The sequence below is a fragment of the Primulina eburnea genome, chromosome 1 (genome assembly GCF_022965805.1).
Source record: "Primulina eburnea isolate SZY01 chromosome 1, ASM2296580v1, whole genome shotgun sequence".
Lineage (NCBI taxonomy): Eukaryota > Viridiplantae > Streptophyta > Magnoliopsida > Lamiales > Gesneriaceae > Primulina > Primulina eburnea.
Window position 1 is genome coordinate 64,479,415 of NC_133101.1, and position 15,618 is coordinate 64,495,032.

General features: G+C 34.9%; 2 protein-coding genes across 7 annotated transcripts; both read right to left on the reverse strand.

Annotated features, from left to right (window-relative positions):
* Positions 1-400: 400 nt before the first annotated feature.
* Positions 401-5,738, reverse strand: LOC140841665 (polyamine oxidase 2-like). Of its 5 annotated transcripts, XM_073209259.1 has the most exons (12): positions 4,570-5,738; positions 4,001-4,038; positions 3,817-3,914; positions 3,434-3,528; positions 3,267-3,355; positions 3,077-3,190; positions 2,685-2,772; positions 2,286-2,371; positions 2,099-2,201; positions 1,710-1,807; positions 1,189-1,618; positions 401-808 (listed from the first exon to the last, which is right to left on the reverse strand). In XM_073209259.1, the coding sequence occupies exons 1-12, from the start codon at positions 4,630-4,632 to the stop codon at positions 500-502; spliced, it is 1,611 nt and encodes a 536-aa protein (XP_073065360.1). In that variant the 5' UTR covers positions 4,633-5,738; the 3' UTR covers positions 401-499. The 5 variants fall into 5 exon arrangements, with proteins under 5 accessions (XP_073065360.1, XP_073065343.1, XP_073065352.1 ...); XM_073209242.1 differs by having other exon boundaries at positions 3,817-4,038; positions 5,237-5,738; XM_073209251.1 differs by having other exon boundaries at positions 3,817-4,038; positions 4,570-4,591.
* Positions 5,739-9,387: 3,649 nt separating this feature from the next.
* Positions 9,388-15,335, reverse strand: LOC140841690 (protein PAT1 homolog 2-like). 2 transcript variants are annotated; one of them, XM_073209322.1, is made up of 6 exons: positions 15,019-15,335; positions 14,680-14,790; positions 14,579-14,634; positions 13,926-13,982; positions 13,394-13,469; positions 9,388-11,812 (listed from the first exon to the last, which is right to left on the reverse strand). In XM_073209322.1, the coding sequence occupies exons 1-6, from the start codon at positions 15,080-15,082 to the stop codon at positions 9,726-9,728; spliced, it is 2,451 nt and encodes an 816-aa protein (XP_073065423.1). In that variant the 5' UTR covers positions 15,083-15,335; the 3' UTR covers positions 9,388-9,725. The 2 variants fall into 2 exon arrangements, with proteins under 2 accessions (XP_073065423.1, XP_073065415.1); XM_073209314.1 differs by having other exon boundaries at positions 14,579-14,790; positions 15,019-15,333.
* Positions 15,336-15,618: the final 283 nt, after the last annotated feature.

Sequence of the window (15,618 nt, forward strand, 5' to 3'; positions counted from 1 at the left end):
GTCTCATGTGAGACCGTCTCATGGATCTTAATATGTGAGACTCGTCTGTGAGACGGGTCAACCCTACCCATATTCACAATAAAAAGTAATAATTTTAGTATAAAAAGTAATACTTTTTCATGGATGACCCAAATAAGAGATCCGTCTCACAAATACGACCCGTGAGACCGTCTCACACAAGTTTTTGCCTTGAAATAAATGACAAGGTATCAAAATTGTAAACTCGACCATTACCTTCATGATAGATCTTACATATATATACATACACAAATGCATAAAGAAATTGAGCAAGTTTGTGAAACAGATTATTTGAAATATATATATGTGGATTGAAAGATTTCATTTAACACGAGTGGTGTTCGCGGTTCCTTTAGCAACACACATTCGTTCTGGAATATTCCATATTTCCACAATTACTCACAAAGCATCAGACGTCTAATGTGTTAGCAAACTCTCCATCTCCCATGCCAGAAATTTTCGACAACTTACTCTCTTGAGGTTACATACGAGAAATCAACAGCGGTATGGAAACCGAAACCTCCTCACACATGACTGGCTGGAAAAGTTCCAACTCCCCATACCGTTCCAGGACACGCATTCTGCAATTCTCGGCTGCCATTAATCCAGTGGAGTACGCACCATGGACAGTCCCTGTGTAATCCAAACTCGTAGCTTCTCCAGCGAAAAATAGGTTATCGACGGGTATTCTTAGCTTCTCAAACAGATCATGGGGTGTGCCTACAACATCATAGCTGTAGGAGCCCAATGAGTCTTCGTCCGAGCCCCAACGAGAAACTAGATACTGTATCTGCGTGATTCATAGAAAGAATTGAGTATGATAGGCTCTTTGGTTTCAATAAATAAAGTTGTTCGGCTTTGGGAATACTATTAAATAATTACTAGAATGACAAAACTATGTGATAGCCTGGAAGAAAAAAAATAATCTATAATGAAACAACTGGGTAGCATTTAACTACAAGTGTAAGGCACACTATGAGAGATTGTGTCTTTTAGAGGTAGAGCTAGGTAGAAATTGTCGGGAGCAGCTGTTCCTAGAATTCTGCTAGATTTTAATTATCTTCCTCAATAAACTCCTTCCGCTTTTTCGATTATTCACATGCACAAGAAGTTAAAGAGAAAAAGGTTGAAGTGAAAGCCTGAATACAGAAATAGAAAACACAATAATACCGGTGGAGACGCATTTGGAAGGATTCTTTTGAGTTGAACAAAAGCAAAATTAGCAGCAGCCTCATCAGACATTTTCTCGAGGACCCGTGCCAGTTGCCCTGCAGGCATGTAAACAAGGACAGGATGCTCTGTGGCCTTGTTCAGATTAAGAAAATAACTGCATCCATATGATGTATCTGCAACAACTCCAAGGAACTCAACATTTGGCCAAAAGACGGTTTCAAAGTGCATGACTATTTTATTCTCGAGCCCAACTCCAAGGGCATTAATAGCCTCTTCCTTCCATGCGGGTAATCTCGGCTCAAACTTGATGCGATTTGATTTGAGGACACCAAGAGGAACTGTGACAACTGCAGCATCCGCTACAAAGGTTCTCCCATCTTCAACGGTTACTTTCACTCCATTATGATGCCTAAAAATCTCTGTCACTCTTTTATAAAACAGAAACCAAAGGCCAAGTTAGAAGTAAATGGGATAGAAGAAAAATAATCCGTCAGTAGGAGCAGCCAACTATTTCTTACCGGTGTCTTAAACGGATGTCGATGCCTTTGGCTAGTGTATTGATAACAGGAAGATATCCCCGCACCATAAGCCCATGACCACCGGGAAGCAACTGTTCCTGCAAAACCCAAATGTTACAAAACGTATTAACCACTCAGGTCAACAAGCAAAGTTCATGATCTTAATTTCCAAATGATTTTAGGAACATCTCTACTGGCTCATGTGAGCTTCTTGCAAGTTTTAGGGAGCCATATTCTCTAGTTTTGGCGAGTCTCAAATGTTTTTGTGAAAGAATAGATGACATGTAAGAAGACATTCACAAGAATTAGTTTCATGTTATTTGAAATTATCTTTGACAATGACAGAAAGAAGAGAGAGAAAAGGGGGGAATCAATGACGAGGAAATGACCTGGTCCCAACATTTGAGTGATATGGTATCAGCATCTGCAGCAAACCACCCTTCCATTCTGCATATGTACCACTGCAGCACCTTTTGAGCAAGCCCCTCCAGTCTGTAATGCAATTTTTTAAAAAAACTTTGTAATGCCTTATAAAGACATAAATCAGAGAAAAATCATGTTTATACATCATAAAACCTTAAATCTGGTCTCCGCTCCAAAACAATGGAGATGGCACGTTGCATAGACATGTCCTCACTATGATCCTGTCGTATTACATCCGTCTGCAGATGGGACAGCAAAAAAAAAAACTGTTAAAAAAACATAGAGAATATATGCTATGACTTCCTTTCATATTTTTCTCCAAAATATTATATAAAGGGTAACGATGGCAAGAAAAAGCTAGAAGTTTGGGCACATCGGCATCTAAAAAGATGCAAGCCTTGTGGATGAGTTATGTTGATATTTCTCACTATTTCTCTTTACCCTATTCTTAATATTCCAGATTCAACAGAGACCCAATCCAAAAACAATGAATTTCCAGTGAAAAATAACATTCGCAGCAAGCGAGTAGAGAAGATGGTGAGGAAAACATGCCTCTTTCAGTATACTCTCAAATGTTTTGCCAACCTTTGATACTAGTTCTTGACAAACCTTTTTCCCATCCATATCGAACAAGGCATAACTGAAACAGAAATAATATATTAGCCACCAAAAAACACTGCCCAGTGATGCTAGAAAAGAATTTTCAAATGTATGCTGGCAAACAAATTAGAAAAGATATTACATGAAAACTGTGATGGAATAAAATGAAAATAGTCTAAAAAACTCTCACTAAAATTTATCAACGAGTTGCCTTAGTTATGAAGTATATTTTTTTCTTTTGAAGTGGATTTCACATACAAACTAGATGATTGGCAGAAAATGAATGGAACACATTCATCATCTTGAAGATGATCATATAACAAGTTGAAAGGCCAAAGAATAACCTTTCCAGATCATGGTCATACAAAACTGAGTTATCCTCGCTCGTGCGATAAAGGGGTAGCCCCAGTCTTCCTATAAGAGGTGCCAATGGATTCTCATTACAAATACCATGCAACCTGAAACAAGGATGTTCAGGTGGAGGTTAGAAGGTAACACTCTAACAGAGACTCCACGTATATAGAACTGAATTACCAAGATGCACCCAAATCAACGGGGAAACCAAGAGAATAGTCAGTTCGAACTCTACCGCCAATTCTATCCCGAGATTCCAGCACAATTACCTGGAAGAACTCGTACTTTTAAGACCACCCCTATCAATAATCATGAAACTGATACAAAGATATATACCAAGTTTATACCTGAAAAGAGGTATCATGAAGAGCTCGTGCAGCTGCAATGCCGGAAAGACCAGCGCCAATGACAATGACAGAAGGAGAGGCTGCATGCCTCGTTCCTGAGTAGAAAATAGCTAAAAGAATTTTAAAATTGACTCAGATATAACCTTTGAAATATATTAGAGAATACATCTCCTATCTTAGAGCATATATCTCCTCCCACCCAACGAGGTTGCACGGGTAGCAGAGCTGGTTAAATAAGAACGAATTATTTGTCATATGACAAGTATTCTGCCATTTTTATTAATATAACAGATCACAAAAAGAAATTTTTACAAGTATCAAACAAAGTAAATGATAATTAGTGAATTAGGGAACTTTAATCCATTGCATCTCAATTTTCACACCTGAATATTTACTTGATGAGGACGTATATAATTTGTTTGATTCTTGGAAACTGTTAAGAACACCCAACCGTATCTGGACAACCACCGTACTATTTTGCCTAGAATCCCCAATCAAATTTACAATTTGAAACGAAATAGGATGTACAGAATGCCTAAAATTCAAAGCAGGACAGCAGGAGCTTACCACCAACCTTGGCTTGTAGCCTTCAGATAAACTAGTTTCTGAAAATAAAGAAGTAACCTGAAGGTGAGCAATAATGTATCACCCAGTGAGTTTAGGGGGAAAAAGAATTTACATCTCAACCTGTCCCATTTCCTGATTACCTTTTTCACTTCACCGGACCTAACCAAACTTTATGGTCCCCACCCCCTTTAAAAACCCAAAAAATCATCACAGCACCCAGCCTGTAAATGATGCCATCACCCATTCCACTACCAACTACCAGTGCCTAACCCCACTTCGTCACTGAAAGTTAAAACCCACCCACTAGCTCACTTAGACCTCACCTCCCACTGCCATCTACCATGCTTCTCAACCCCATTAAAAAATAATCCAACCTGCAGCTTAATATACGACATCTATGCACAGTGATCGTGACATGAAAGTTTATCGATCAGTATGTTTGAATATGATATTACTGATGGGTGCCAAGAAACATTCATTTTCGGATTTATGCTTTTACGAATTAATGGCAGGAACATTTTTTGTTTAGAGAAACACATGACACGAAGCAAAGAAACTGAAACTGCCACCTGACATGGGAGAAAGAGAGGAACAAATATCATTTGAGATGGTAACTCGCAACTCTTTCGCATCTAAATACTTATCGCGTCACATATATAATATAAAAATAAATATATAGCATCCACGTATGAAACCCATAATTGTTTTTGTTGTGGTATAAAATTATGGGTTTCTACAAAGAGTAAATAATAATTTTGTATCGAATAAAATCATAAATGATGGTTCAGCTGGAGATATTTTTATGTTGAAGAACGATTACCCATTGCTGGGTAAAATACCCATCCTGCATAATATTTTTCAGATTTTAATTAAATCTGGGCAGACCCGAACCTGTGGTGAAGGATTCACCAAACGAGTCAAATGAAGATGCAAAAAAACCAGTGGTCCAAGTCAACATCGTACAGCCAAGATTCTGCCGATAATTTTACATAAAGCTAAATTATTCTTATTTTCCGCATATCATTTTTTTTAAAAAAAGATAATCTTTTACTCCAAAATTTTATTTAATTGGTTGATCTATAGACCTGTGGAACGAACCATTGAACCAACCCTTCTTCAGTTACTGTTCGAATTATCGAATTGTTCGGGTTCCCCATTTATCCAAAGTTCAGAGCAAATACTAAAACCAAAGCAATCAAAAAGGAAAAGATAGATGAAAAAGATACAAAAACGCACCTGCTTGCAATTGGAGATTATTGTTGTTGCACTGTGAATTCATGTTTCCAATTAAACAACAAAAATTGCGTCGAAAAGTTAACAGCAAACACAATCAAAATCAAGATCAATGGAAAAATCGTTCAATCTTAATCTCTGTCTCAACAGAAGCTTCGATAATCTCAACAGCAATATGAACAACAAGAAAGTGTTCGCCTTGGAGTAAGGAATGATGAAAGTAATGAAATGGTTGGAAATCGAAGAGATGCCCAGCTTGACCAACCCACTCATGCGTCTTCCAAACAACTCCTCGATCGATCAACGCAAAAAAAAAAACGAAGAGAAAGAAAAAGAAAAAAAGGAAACAAGTTTAATTAAGGTAGACCAAATCAAGTTACGATCACAAAAATATTGAAGAATCAGAAGCAAATTATGCTCAGATATCGCGCCAACTTTGAATGCAGAGTACTTTTCGACCGAGGAAAGAGTAGAAGTTGGGGGCAACGAAGAGTGCTTGTGGTAGTGGAAGTGAATCGGGGTTTTATTTATAGAGCACGGTCATGTCACGGCTTTAGGCCGTATCTAGAGACACGATTGTGTATATATAATAGATCATTCTTTTGTCTCAAACGATGTATTTTCTGAAGATGATCGAAAAATTCATTTCACATAATTATTCAATGAAGTTTTTGTAAGACCGAATGTTTATCGTTTTATTAAATGCTGTAGTTAGTAGTAATGATGCAACTCAAATTTTTTAAACCGCACAACATCTCAAGCACTACGGTTGCAATCAATGGGAATCGAACCTGTGACATTGACACTGATATCAATATTAGGACCGAGTGCTTACCGCTTTACCAAAAGCTATAACTAGTAGTAATGATGAATCTTTTAAACCGCACATCAGCTCAAACACCACGGTTCGATCGATCTACTAAGTTGAGAGAATTATTACACCCATCATTTTTTTTATATATTTAAAATCTCATAAAAATATAAGAAATCTGAAAAGTTTCTTTAACTAAAAAAGTATTAATCCAATTGTTGTGAGGTTAATATATAGCGGATTAAAACATAAATTTTCTTGGAGTCAAATGTGAATAAGATTAAATCAAATCTTCTCGTAATTAAATTTGGATAAGATTTTAATAAAATTCCGTATCGTTAATTCAATTCAGACAAGTTTTATCAACCGATAATGAAATATATGGTAGTCATATATACAAATTTTATCAGAAAATGAATTTTTTCTCGAGAGACAAAAATAGATGGTACAAAAGAATTTTTGTGTTGTATGAAATTGAGAGTATTTTGCTCTTGTAACCATAAAATTTAATATATCTATATGACAACTTAGAATTTGTCACTAATATTTTTTTATTTCAAAATTATCAAAAAATTTATATATAAAAATAGTAATAATTAATCTAAGCATTATCATAAGGCAAAAACTTGTGTGAGACTGTCTCACCAGTCATATTTTGTAAGACAGATCTTTTATTTAGGTCATCCATGAAAAAGTATTATTTTTTATGCTAAGAGTATTATTATTTTTATTGTGAGAGTTGACTCGTCTCACAGATAAAGTTTCATGAGACCGTGTCACAATCTGATCTTATCATAATACACTTAATTTTAGCTAATTTTTAAAATATTTTTATTGGCTTTTATCTTTGAGTAGAAGATTTTTGGGAAACGTCTACTTTTATGCGGTTAAAATCACTTGTATAATCATAGTTTTACGTGATAACAACATTCTAATGTGGTTATTTGTGACATGATAATGATTTAACTACCAAGTATTTGCCAAGCACGATGTTATTGTATGATAAATTATATATTTTCTAAAATATTATAGTTCTAATATTATTAAAAATAATACGTTAGCATGTAATATGACCAATAAAAAAATATTTTTTAACTTATAATAATTTTTTATAATATCAAATAACATTGTCTATTTATTCTCATTAATTTAAAACATTTTTTAATTCCTAATTTAAATGGAAAATTAATAAAAGATTGTGACTAAAGCATCAATCAAATAGTCAAAAAAGGACAACTACATTTGTTGGGATCATGGAACGCTGTTTTCTTAATTACAAAATCATAGCACATCAAGAATGCAAGTAATTATAAAATTTATAACATGTGTATATATAATTGCATTATTAAAATTTATAACATGTGTGTGTGTGTGTGTGTGTATATATATATATATATATATATATATATATATATATATATATATATATATATATATATATATATATAACATGTGTATATATAATTGCATTATTAAAATTTATAACATGTGTGTGTATATATATATATATAACATGTGTATATATAATTGCATTATTAAAATTTATAACATGTGTGTGTGTGTATATATATATATATATATATATATACACACATCTAACAAACGTTACGTTGACACATCCGGAAAATAATAAAATTTACAAAAATAAAAAATTAAAACTAAAGTTTAATAATGTAGAGAATCAAAATCCAAATTTTTAATAAGTATTTATCTTTTATCAAAGTTTTTGAAGTCGTCAAAAACTCCAAACCACTTCAATTCGCTCACGTAAGGATATTATAATGGCAAGTACGTACACGCATCAATAATCTCGAATGCATGCGTCTCTTGATTATTTATACATAAAAACGATTTAAAAACAATAAACCAAATGGACTTTATTTCACCATAAATGTGCAAAAGCCCAATAATCTCGACTAATATAACTTGTGGGTTAGTAATTTATTTAGCTTATTTTGGTCATTGAATTATCGTCACTTGGTATCAAGTTTCATTAAAATATGATAGACTCGTACGATTTATTATATAATGAAATGACCATTTTATCAAAACAAAATAAAAGTAAGTTTATTTTTCTTCTAACTCAATAATTTTCTTGGATTTATTACCATATTATAAATTCATGGTCGGGGAATTATTTTCCAAGCACCATTCTCCCTTCCCAAAAATTAAAATGAAATATCTCACTTTTTGAATTCGTTTGAAAAAGTATTTAAAATTTTTTCTTAACGTTTTATAAATTTAAAAAACTCAAAGCATAAATTTGGATAAGATTTTTGTAAAAAGTTTTTGAAAAATATTTTCCTAAAAATGTTATCCAAATATGTTTTTTAAAAACATTTGAGACGTGTTTATTTATGTTTTTAAAATAATCAAACATCTCATCAATCCTAAAAATATTTTTATACAAACACATTTGTCCCTAAAACAACATTTAAAACATTTTATAAAATTTTTGTAATTTTTTTTAATAAAAACATTTCATTTTTTTCCTCCAAAATAATCATCCTCATTTTCGTGCGTCCCATTGCAATTTACTGTCATTATTTTAGTTTCAACTTTCAACATTTCTAAGACGTTCCACATTATTACAAATCAATCAATTTTAATTGTAATATATATATATATATATATATATATATATATATACCTTACAATCTTTTGTTAATTCTTCTAGAAAATCCATTTTTATTGGATGGAATGTAAATTATGTAATCAATGTTACATATTTGTGAACAGGGGTCAGAAATCAGCGATTAAAAAACATAGCAATAGGAAAATCTGGACAGCACAACGCTCCACAAAATTTAGAAAAAATTACATTTTTTGTTATGCACGTTTATCTCTTTGAGATTTCGATCATATATGTTGCAAAATTCAGTCTTAGTCTACTTTCTTACTTTTTTTTGACAATTTCAGTCATTTTTTCATGTCACATCAGCAATCCAATGCATGATTACATCACAAGAAGAAATCATACATGACAAAAATACAATTATCCCTAATTATATTATATAAAATAACAAGGGAAAAGGAATAGCCGCATAAACTAATCAAAAACAAGAACGTTGTAAATTATTCATTCAAGTTTCCCAAGAAAAACAGGATCCAAATCTTCGCAACTGGGACAAATTAAGTAAATGTGTACAGTAAAACACCAAATTCATTCATTCTGATCCTGTTAACCGAGCTTCTATGTTTTCTTGATGACAACTTAATGCTACTTTCTGTTGAGAAAATATAAAATTTTCTCGTTCACCACCACCACACCCCCACCTAAAAGATGTGCATAAATTCACCCTTCTCAAGTTCCAGGTTCTATCCCAAGTTCAAAAAACAGCAATAAAACGAAGCCCTTTGTCATCACATTCAAAAGGGTATTGTTACCGAGTTTTTCGAGAGGTTTTACATAAAACACAATTATGCAAGGTATTATGTTCATCCAAATTAGCAGAACATAACCCTGACCTAAACATAGAAAACAAGGGGTAGGCAGGGCTAGGCGGCAAGGAGGAAACGTAAGACACTAAAATATAGCTAAAAGTAGAACTTTAGGCAATAAAAACATACCTAAAGAATGCATCATGCTTTGACAATAATAAAAGCACATAAACGGCGGATTGGGCTTCAGATCAGCATCTACTATGCACAGTTCCACTTGCAACTTTGCCAAAGTCACTGCTAACCTTTAACTGATTCTGGATTTATTTGGCTGCTACTTCCGCCATGAGTGCTAAATCCAGTAACAGGCATGGATCGCTGAGCAAAATTCAGCAACAGTTTCTTCTGATTCTCGTCAGTGTGTGGGAGACTAGCACGTAAAAGTTCGACGGGCATCTCCCTGCTTATAGCATTTGCAGCTTCTGAATCAATTACCAGCGCGTGTGGAGGATTTTGAGTGATTAATGATTGCACAATGCTGTCATATTTATTCACACAGTACTTTGTCAGAAGACCAAAGAAGGCATCAAATGAAGCCTGCCATAGGGTAGGATTCGGTATACAGAAGTTGCGGGCCAAATGAGGATCTTTTAATAAGTGAGTCGCTCTTTCAAGAACAGTCTTCAAGATGACAGAGGCACCATCACCAGCAGGGCCGCCTACCGGACGAAGAGGTGGCTGTTCCAAGGAACAAACGACGGCAGCTAGACAAGCACTGAGTGAATTAAGATCCATACCATTAACACAAGTAGAGACTGTCTCAGCAAGTTTGTTGACGGTAATAACAGCTTCTGGATCAGAGGGAAGGATCCCGAATATAAATCTTAAATGGCGGAAAATGGCCATGCAGACTATTCGAGCAAGCTCGCTACCTGGTAAAAGAAGTTGAAGAAATCTAGAGATGAGTTTTCGACCCTTGGATAGAGAAACCAAACGAAGAAACACGGTATCATCCTTGGGAGACAACCCAGCAGTATTGCCTCCTCTTCCAAGTGGGTCAACGAGCTGAAGAGAGGCTGCTAAGCCTTCTAGCAGAGTGTGGCGCTTTCTCCTAAGCTGCTTTCCACCATCTTGGGGTTGAGTAAACTGTAAGATCCTGTCAATATCATCCACATCCAGAAGTAGACATAGGCCATCCTCGATTGTCACCCTTGCTGCAACCATTGGTTCCTGTTCCAAAGGCTTTTCAGATAATTTCTGATTCGCGCTAACATCACCACAAGCAATGGGAGGAGGGTCAACTTCAAGAAGTGGGTGAGGCCGGCGAACTGAAGAAAAACATACACGCCCAAGAACATCCACATGGAGATGTGGTTGTGACTCAGAACTATTACGAGACCGGGAAGATTGCTCCTTCGGGTGAGATGGGCAGAATAGATATTTCGACCTTGTTTCAGAAGATTTCTTGGCAATACTAGCTTGATGGTAATAATCATCCACATACAAGTCATTACCATGGGTTGCAGCATGCTGCAATTTAAGAATGCTCTCTATTTCTTCGGCAGTCATGTGCTTTGATCTGAAATGTGATATGTTACTGTCACTTTTTTTACTACTAGCATCAGATCCTTGGTCAGAGAATCGCACTGTGTGTCTACCTTTTTGTACTGGTTTAGGTTTTAACTCCCTCTTATCAATGGAACCAGATTTACCAAAGGGTGCTGGTGTAGGAAAGGTATTAAATAAGCGAGATTGCATAGCTGAAAAATGGGCTAATGATGGTTGAAAAAACTGTAATCTCTGCTGTTGTGGAGACATCAGCTGAGATGGTAATAGTCCATTTTGATACCGATGCTGTAAAATATTATTTAAGAGGATCGAATTATCCCCATGAAGAAGACCAGCATGGCTATTCCAGTGGTTTTGCAGACGCGCATTATATGATATATTGGGTGAGGCCAGGAGCGACATGTTTGAAATACTATTATGGAACCCTCTTGGGATACCACCAAGCGAGAGAGAACGATTAGACAATGCAGAGTTGTTCAATGCAGAGAGGGGTGACTGCGTTCCACCAGTTAAAGATGAAAAATTAAGGTGATGAGAATTACTCAATAGAGCTTGTTGAGATACTGGGAGAGGGAAGGAAGTGAAAGATGACTCAGGTACTAAAATAGGCTCGCTATTATAGTGTTGCAGCTGTTGCGGCTGCTGCTCAGGGTATGACGATGCTCTGTATAATGGTTTTGGTTCTGGATGATATATCGAAGAGTGACGAGGATGCGATGACCATCTCTTACTTTCCTCGTAACATTCTGAGTCAGACATGTGATGGTCAAGCCAATCGGGAAAATCAGTCTCTCGTGCCCATTCTGTAGCTGATGAACCTGAAGTAAAATGGTATTAATCAGAGAGCACCAAAAGGTCCAATAATAATTATATGTATAAGGATATTTTCAAGAAATCGATCTTAAAATAAAGAAAATTCAAAAGTTTTAAGCTTATATTTTCTAAACCTCATACACAAAACACACACACACACACACACAAAAATTATATGATGCTACCATTCACAATGTAACTAGATAGCGATGAAAAGATATAAAATGAGAATCCACCGAAAAGCAATATAAATAAACCATTTTTAGAACAGATCACAGAGGAAAAACCTTGAAGTTAGACACCTAGATAAACTTTCTATACAGATATCTAAAAACATTTAGGAAAACCCACCGTCGCTCAAAAATCGTTTTTCTATCTCTAAGCTTGAGATTAAGATGGTCTGCCTTGGTATTTGCAAAACTAGTGAACAACTGCACTCAGAGTTAAAAAGGTTTTGGTTTAATTTGAAAAATGTGGCTTCAACAATTTCCTACTAGATCAATAATGTGATCCTAACTCATTTCATTACATTTTGCGATTAATCAAGTACGTGGTTGAAGCCCCTAAAAGCTCAACGATCCTGACTGGATTAGATCGCGCAATAATGGGAAACTTAAATGAATAGCAAAGTTATATCAGTATTCCAGAACAATAACACTATTTCAGTACAATGGTGCAGATAGTTATTTGCATCACATATAACAAAAGAAAACTTCGTCAATGCTTTACAATTTACATAATAATTAAGGGTTGCCCATGTCACTATCATATTTTTCTGGCAAAACTCGAGAAGTCAAAATATTCATTCCAACAATCATAGTTCTCCAAGGTTCCTCATCCCACCTATTATCTCAAACCCCATCTTCACCACAATCAGCCACCACTTCTTCAGAGAAAAATATTTTCCAGGGTGTTCGATACTGAAGCTGTAAAAATTACATACTAGATTTGGAATTTGATGGGTAACAGCTCAAATTACCGTTGAACTTGAAAGCTATCTAAAAGGGCATCTTATAAGTCATATTTACGCCTCCATCCATGAACATGATTTAAAATTAAAGTGGCATCGATGTCCAGCACAGGTCATGGCAGTAAAAAATTATAACAGCCCAGGATGTTCACAAAAGCATTTGATTTTTGCCGAAGGTTATATGAAGAAAACACAATTTTCAAACACTTGAACTAAATACTTTGTTCAAAAAAATTTAATAAAATCAATATCATGCACTTAATCTTCCTTAGAGCATCATTATTTTACTATGCTCTTTTCACTTAGTCACAACACAATATTACTCGTAATGTATCAAACCAACATTCATATCCAAACACAATTTCAAAAATACGTCAAATCTTTTTTGAGTTGGATCGAGCTTTAAGCCCAACTAAACACCACAGTAATTTCTAAATTTTACACTAGCATGTGACGGCGTGGAGCAAGTCTGGCTCGATATTCAGGACGGACAATATTTTGTCATTCCTAACAAGATATGGGTATGAAGAATTGACCATATAATACTTATAATACAGCAAATAACATGAAGAAAAATGGGAGTGATTCTACAATAAAGAAAAAGACAAGAACTAACTCTCCCTTGAAAACGATCCAGATCCCCGATCGCCGATTACTCCAGGATGTCTGGGTCCAGAAACAACTTTGTTCAACTGTGAAATTATAATCGAGGCAAATGAAAAAACAGAACAAGCAATAAATTGAATGGATAAAACAATTAGAAATGAGTTCCTTTAATTTTCTGTGTCAATAAAGGTACTTTCAATTACGTTTTTTACCAGATTTATCAGTTGAGAAAATTTCAGTATTCCATAGTTTACTTTGGATTATGCTTACCCAAAAATATACCTATTTGACAATGCCCAATGCATTTACTGTCTAGTCAAATGCCCACAACAAGGTAGTAGTTTCTCATATCATCCTGTTCTATGTTGTTTTCTTTTCTTAAGCCACGCTCATGGTTCTCAAAATTTGATAAAGATCAGTTACAAAATATTGTGCACGCTAAAAAAAATGAGAATCAGGTTGTCCTTTAACACACAAAGCACAGCACCCCAATTTCATTTTCTTATTTGGCTTGAAAAATATTGGTTATGTGGCAAGCTTACCTTCGCAAATGTAGTAGTCAAATCATCCATATCAGATAATGATCCAAATCCTGATCCCTGGGAAATGTAAATAAAGTTCAATCAGTAGGCCAATCACTCCATGCAAATAACTTCCAGAACAAACATATGCATTAAAAACCACTATTACAGATATTAACACAAAATACAACATCCATGTATGCAAATGCAAAACATTGAGATGCCGGAAAGTATATAAGAGTCAAGAACCAAGGCCATTATTGCATAAATTATGAAATGTATGTGAGATCAATACCGAGAATCAAATGAATGGTTCAAACAGTCTATAATTCTAGCAGCACGGAGAAAGCCTGGGATAGTGAACATGAAAAGGAATTTTTTTTATCATGGATGAAGCAATTAGCAGTAATTAGCAAGCTATCGACTTAGGATAGCATGTGCAAAATCAAGAAGCCCTTAGTTATTCTCTCATAAATAGTATTATAGTAACCATGAATGAGATGGTAATAATTTACACGCGTCTTTGAATTTCCAAACAGGGAATTCCTCACAGGAAGCAAACACCAAGAATGTTAAAATTCAAGAGCCAAATCTATGAATCGCTAGAGTCTAAACGTCATAGTCCATACAAATAATATTCGTACATCAAATATTTTACAATTATATTCCTGTACCTCATCTTTATCAAAAAGATGATACTGGTGCAACTCCACATCACCACCAAATCCACCTCCAATCACAGAAACGTCAGCTTCTTCATCTCCACCAAATCCACCTCCAATCACACGAACACCAGCTTCTTCATCTTCCAAACCCCCTATTTCCACATCACCTATTACATCGTTTCCAAAAAAATCATACTGGGACGCATCAAACAGCGCGCTGTCTGCACCACAAAGAATAAAAAACCAAACCATGATCAGGAAACTGAAACGGTAAATCCAGAAAGCTTTAAAACTAATTATCTTCTAACCGAAACCAAACATATGCCTAAATAGTCCTAAAAGTTCATTTCTTTTAAATAACAAATCATATATATATATTGATATGGATAGACAAAAAGTGGATCGTTGTAGATAAGGGGAAAAAACAAGATGGGAAGCTCAGCGCGAACCAGAGATGGAGCTGCTTGAAGGGTCGGAGAAGTCCGTAAAATCTTTTTCATCAGATCTCTCCATAATCAAGAAATCAACAAGGAAAAGCTAAAAACCGAACATTGCAACCAAATCCCTCCTCCTTTCCAATCCCCAACTGGGATTTCTGGGATAATCTAGGGTTTAGAAGCAGCTCACATGGCGAGCGGTTAGTTGTCGCGTGTAGTGAGAGGGGAATCTGTTGCTTTGTATGTGCGAATATTATGTATATAATCATGTGAAGAGAGGATGAATTTGATGCTCGTTTCCACGAAAGTGAAAGTCAATTTGTTTATTCAATTAGATATTCATTGCTCCTTTTAGTAGCTTACGTAGTAGTTTCTACATATTGGGATCACTTTACTATTCATGCCCTAATTTCTTTTTACAAAACAAACTTTATTAATTTATATAGTATGAAAAACAAAGAAATTTATACATTTAAGATGAAATTATATAAATATAATATAAAAAAATCATCGATAACTTCGCTTTTTCTTTTTGAAAAACTCAATATTCAAATATTAATTCGAATTATATAAATTTTAAATACACGTGGAAATTTGAACAATTGACGGACA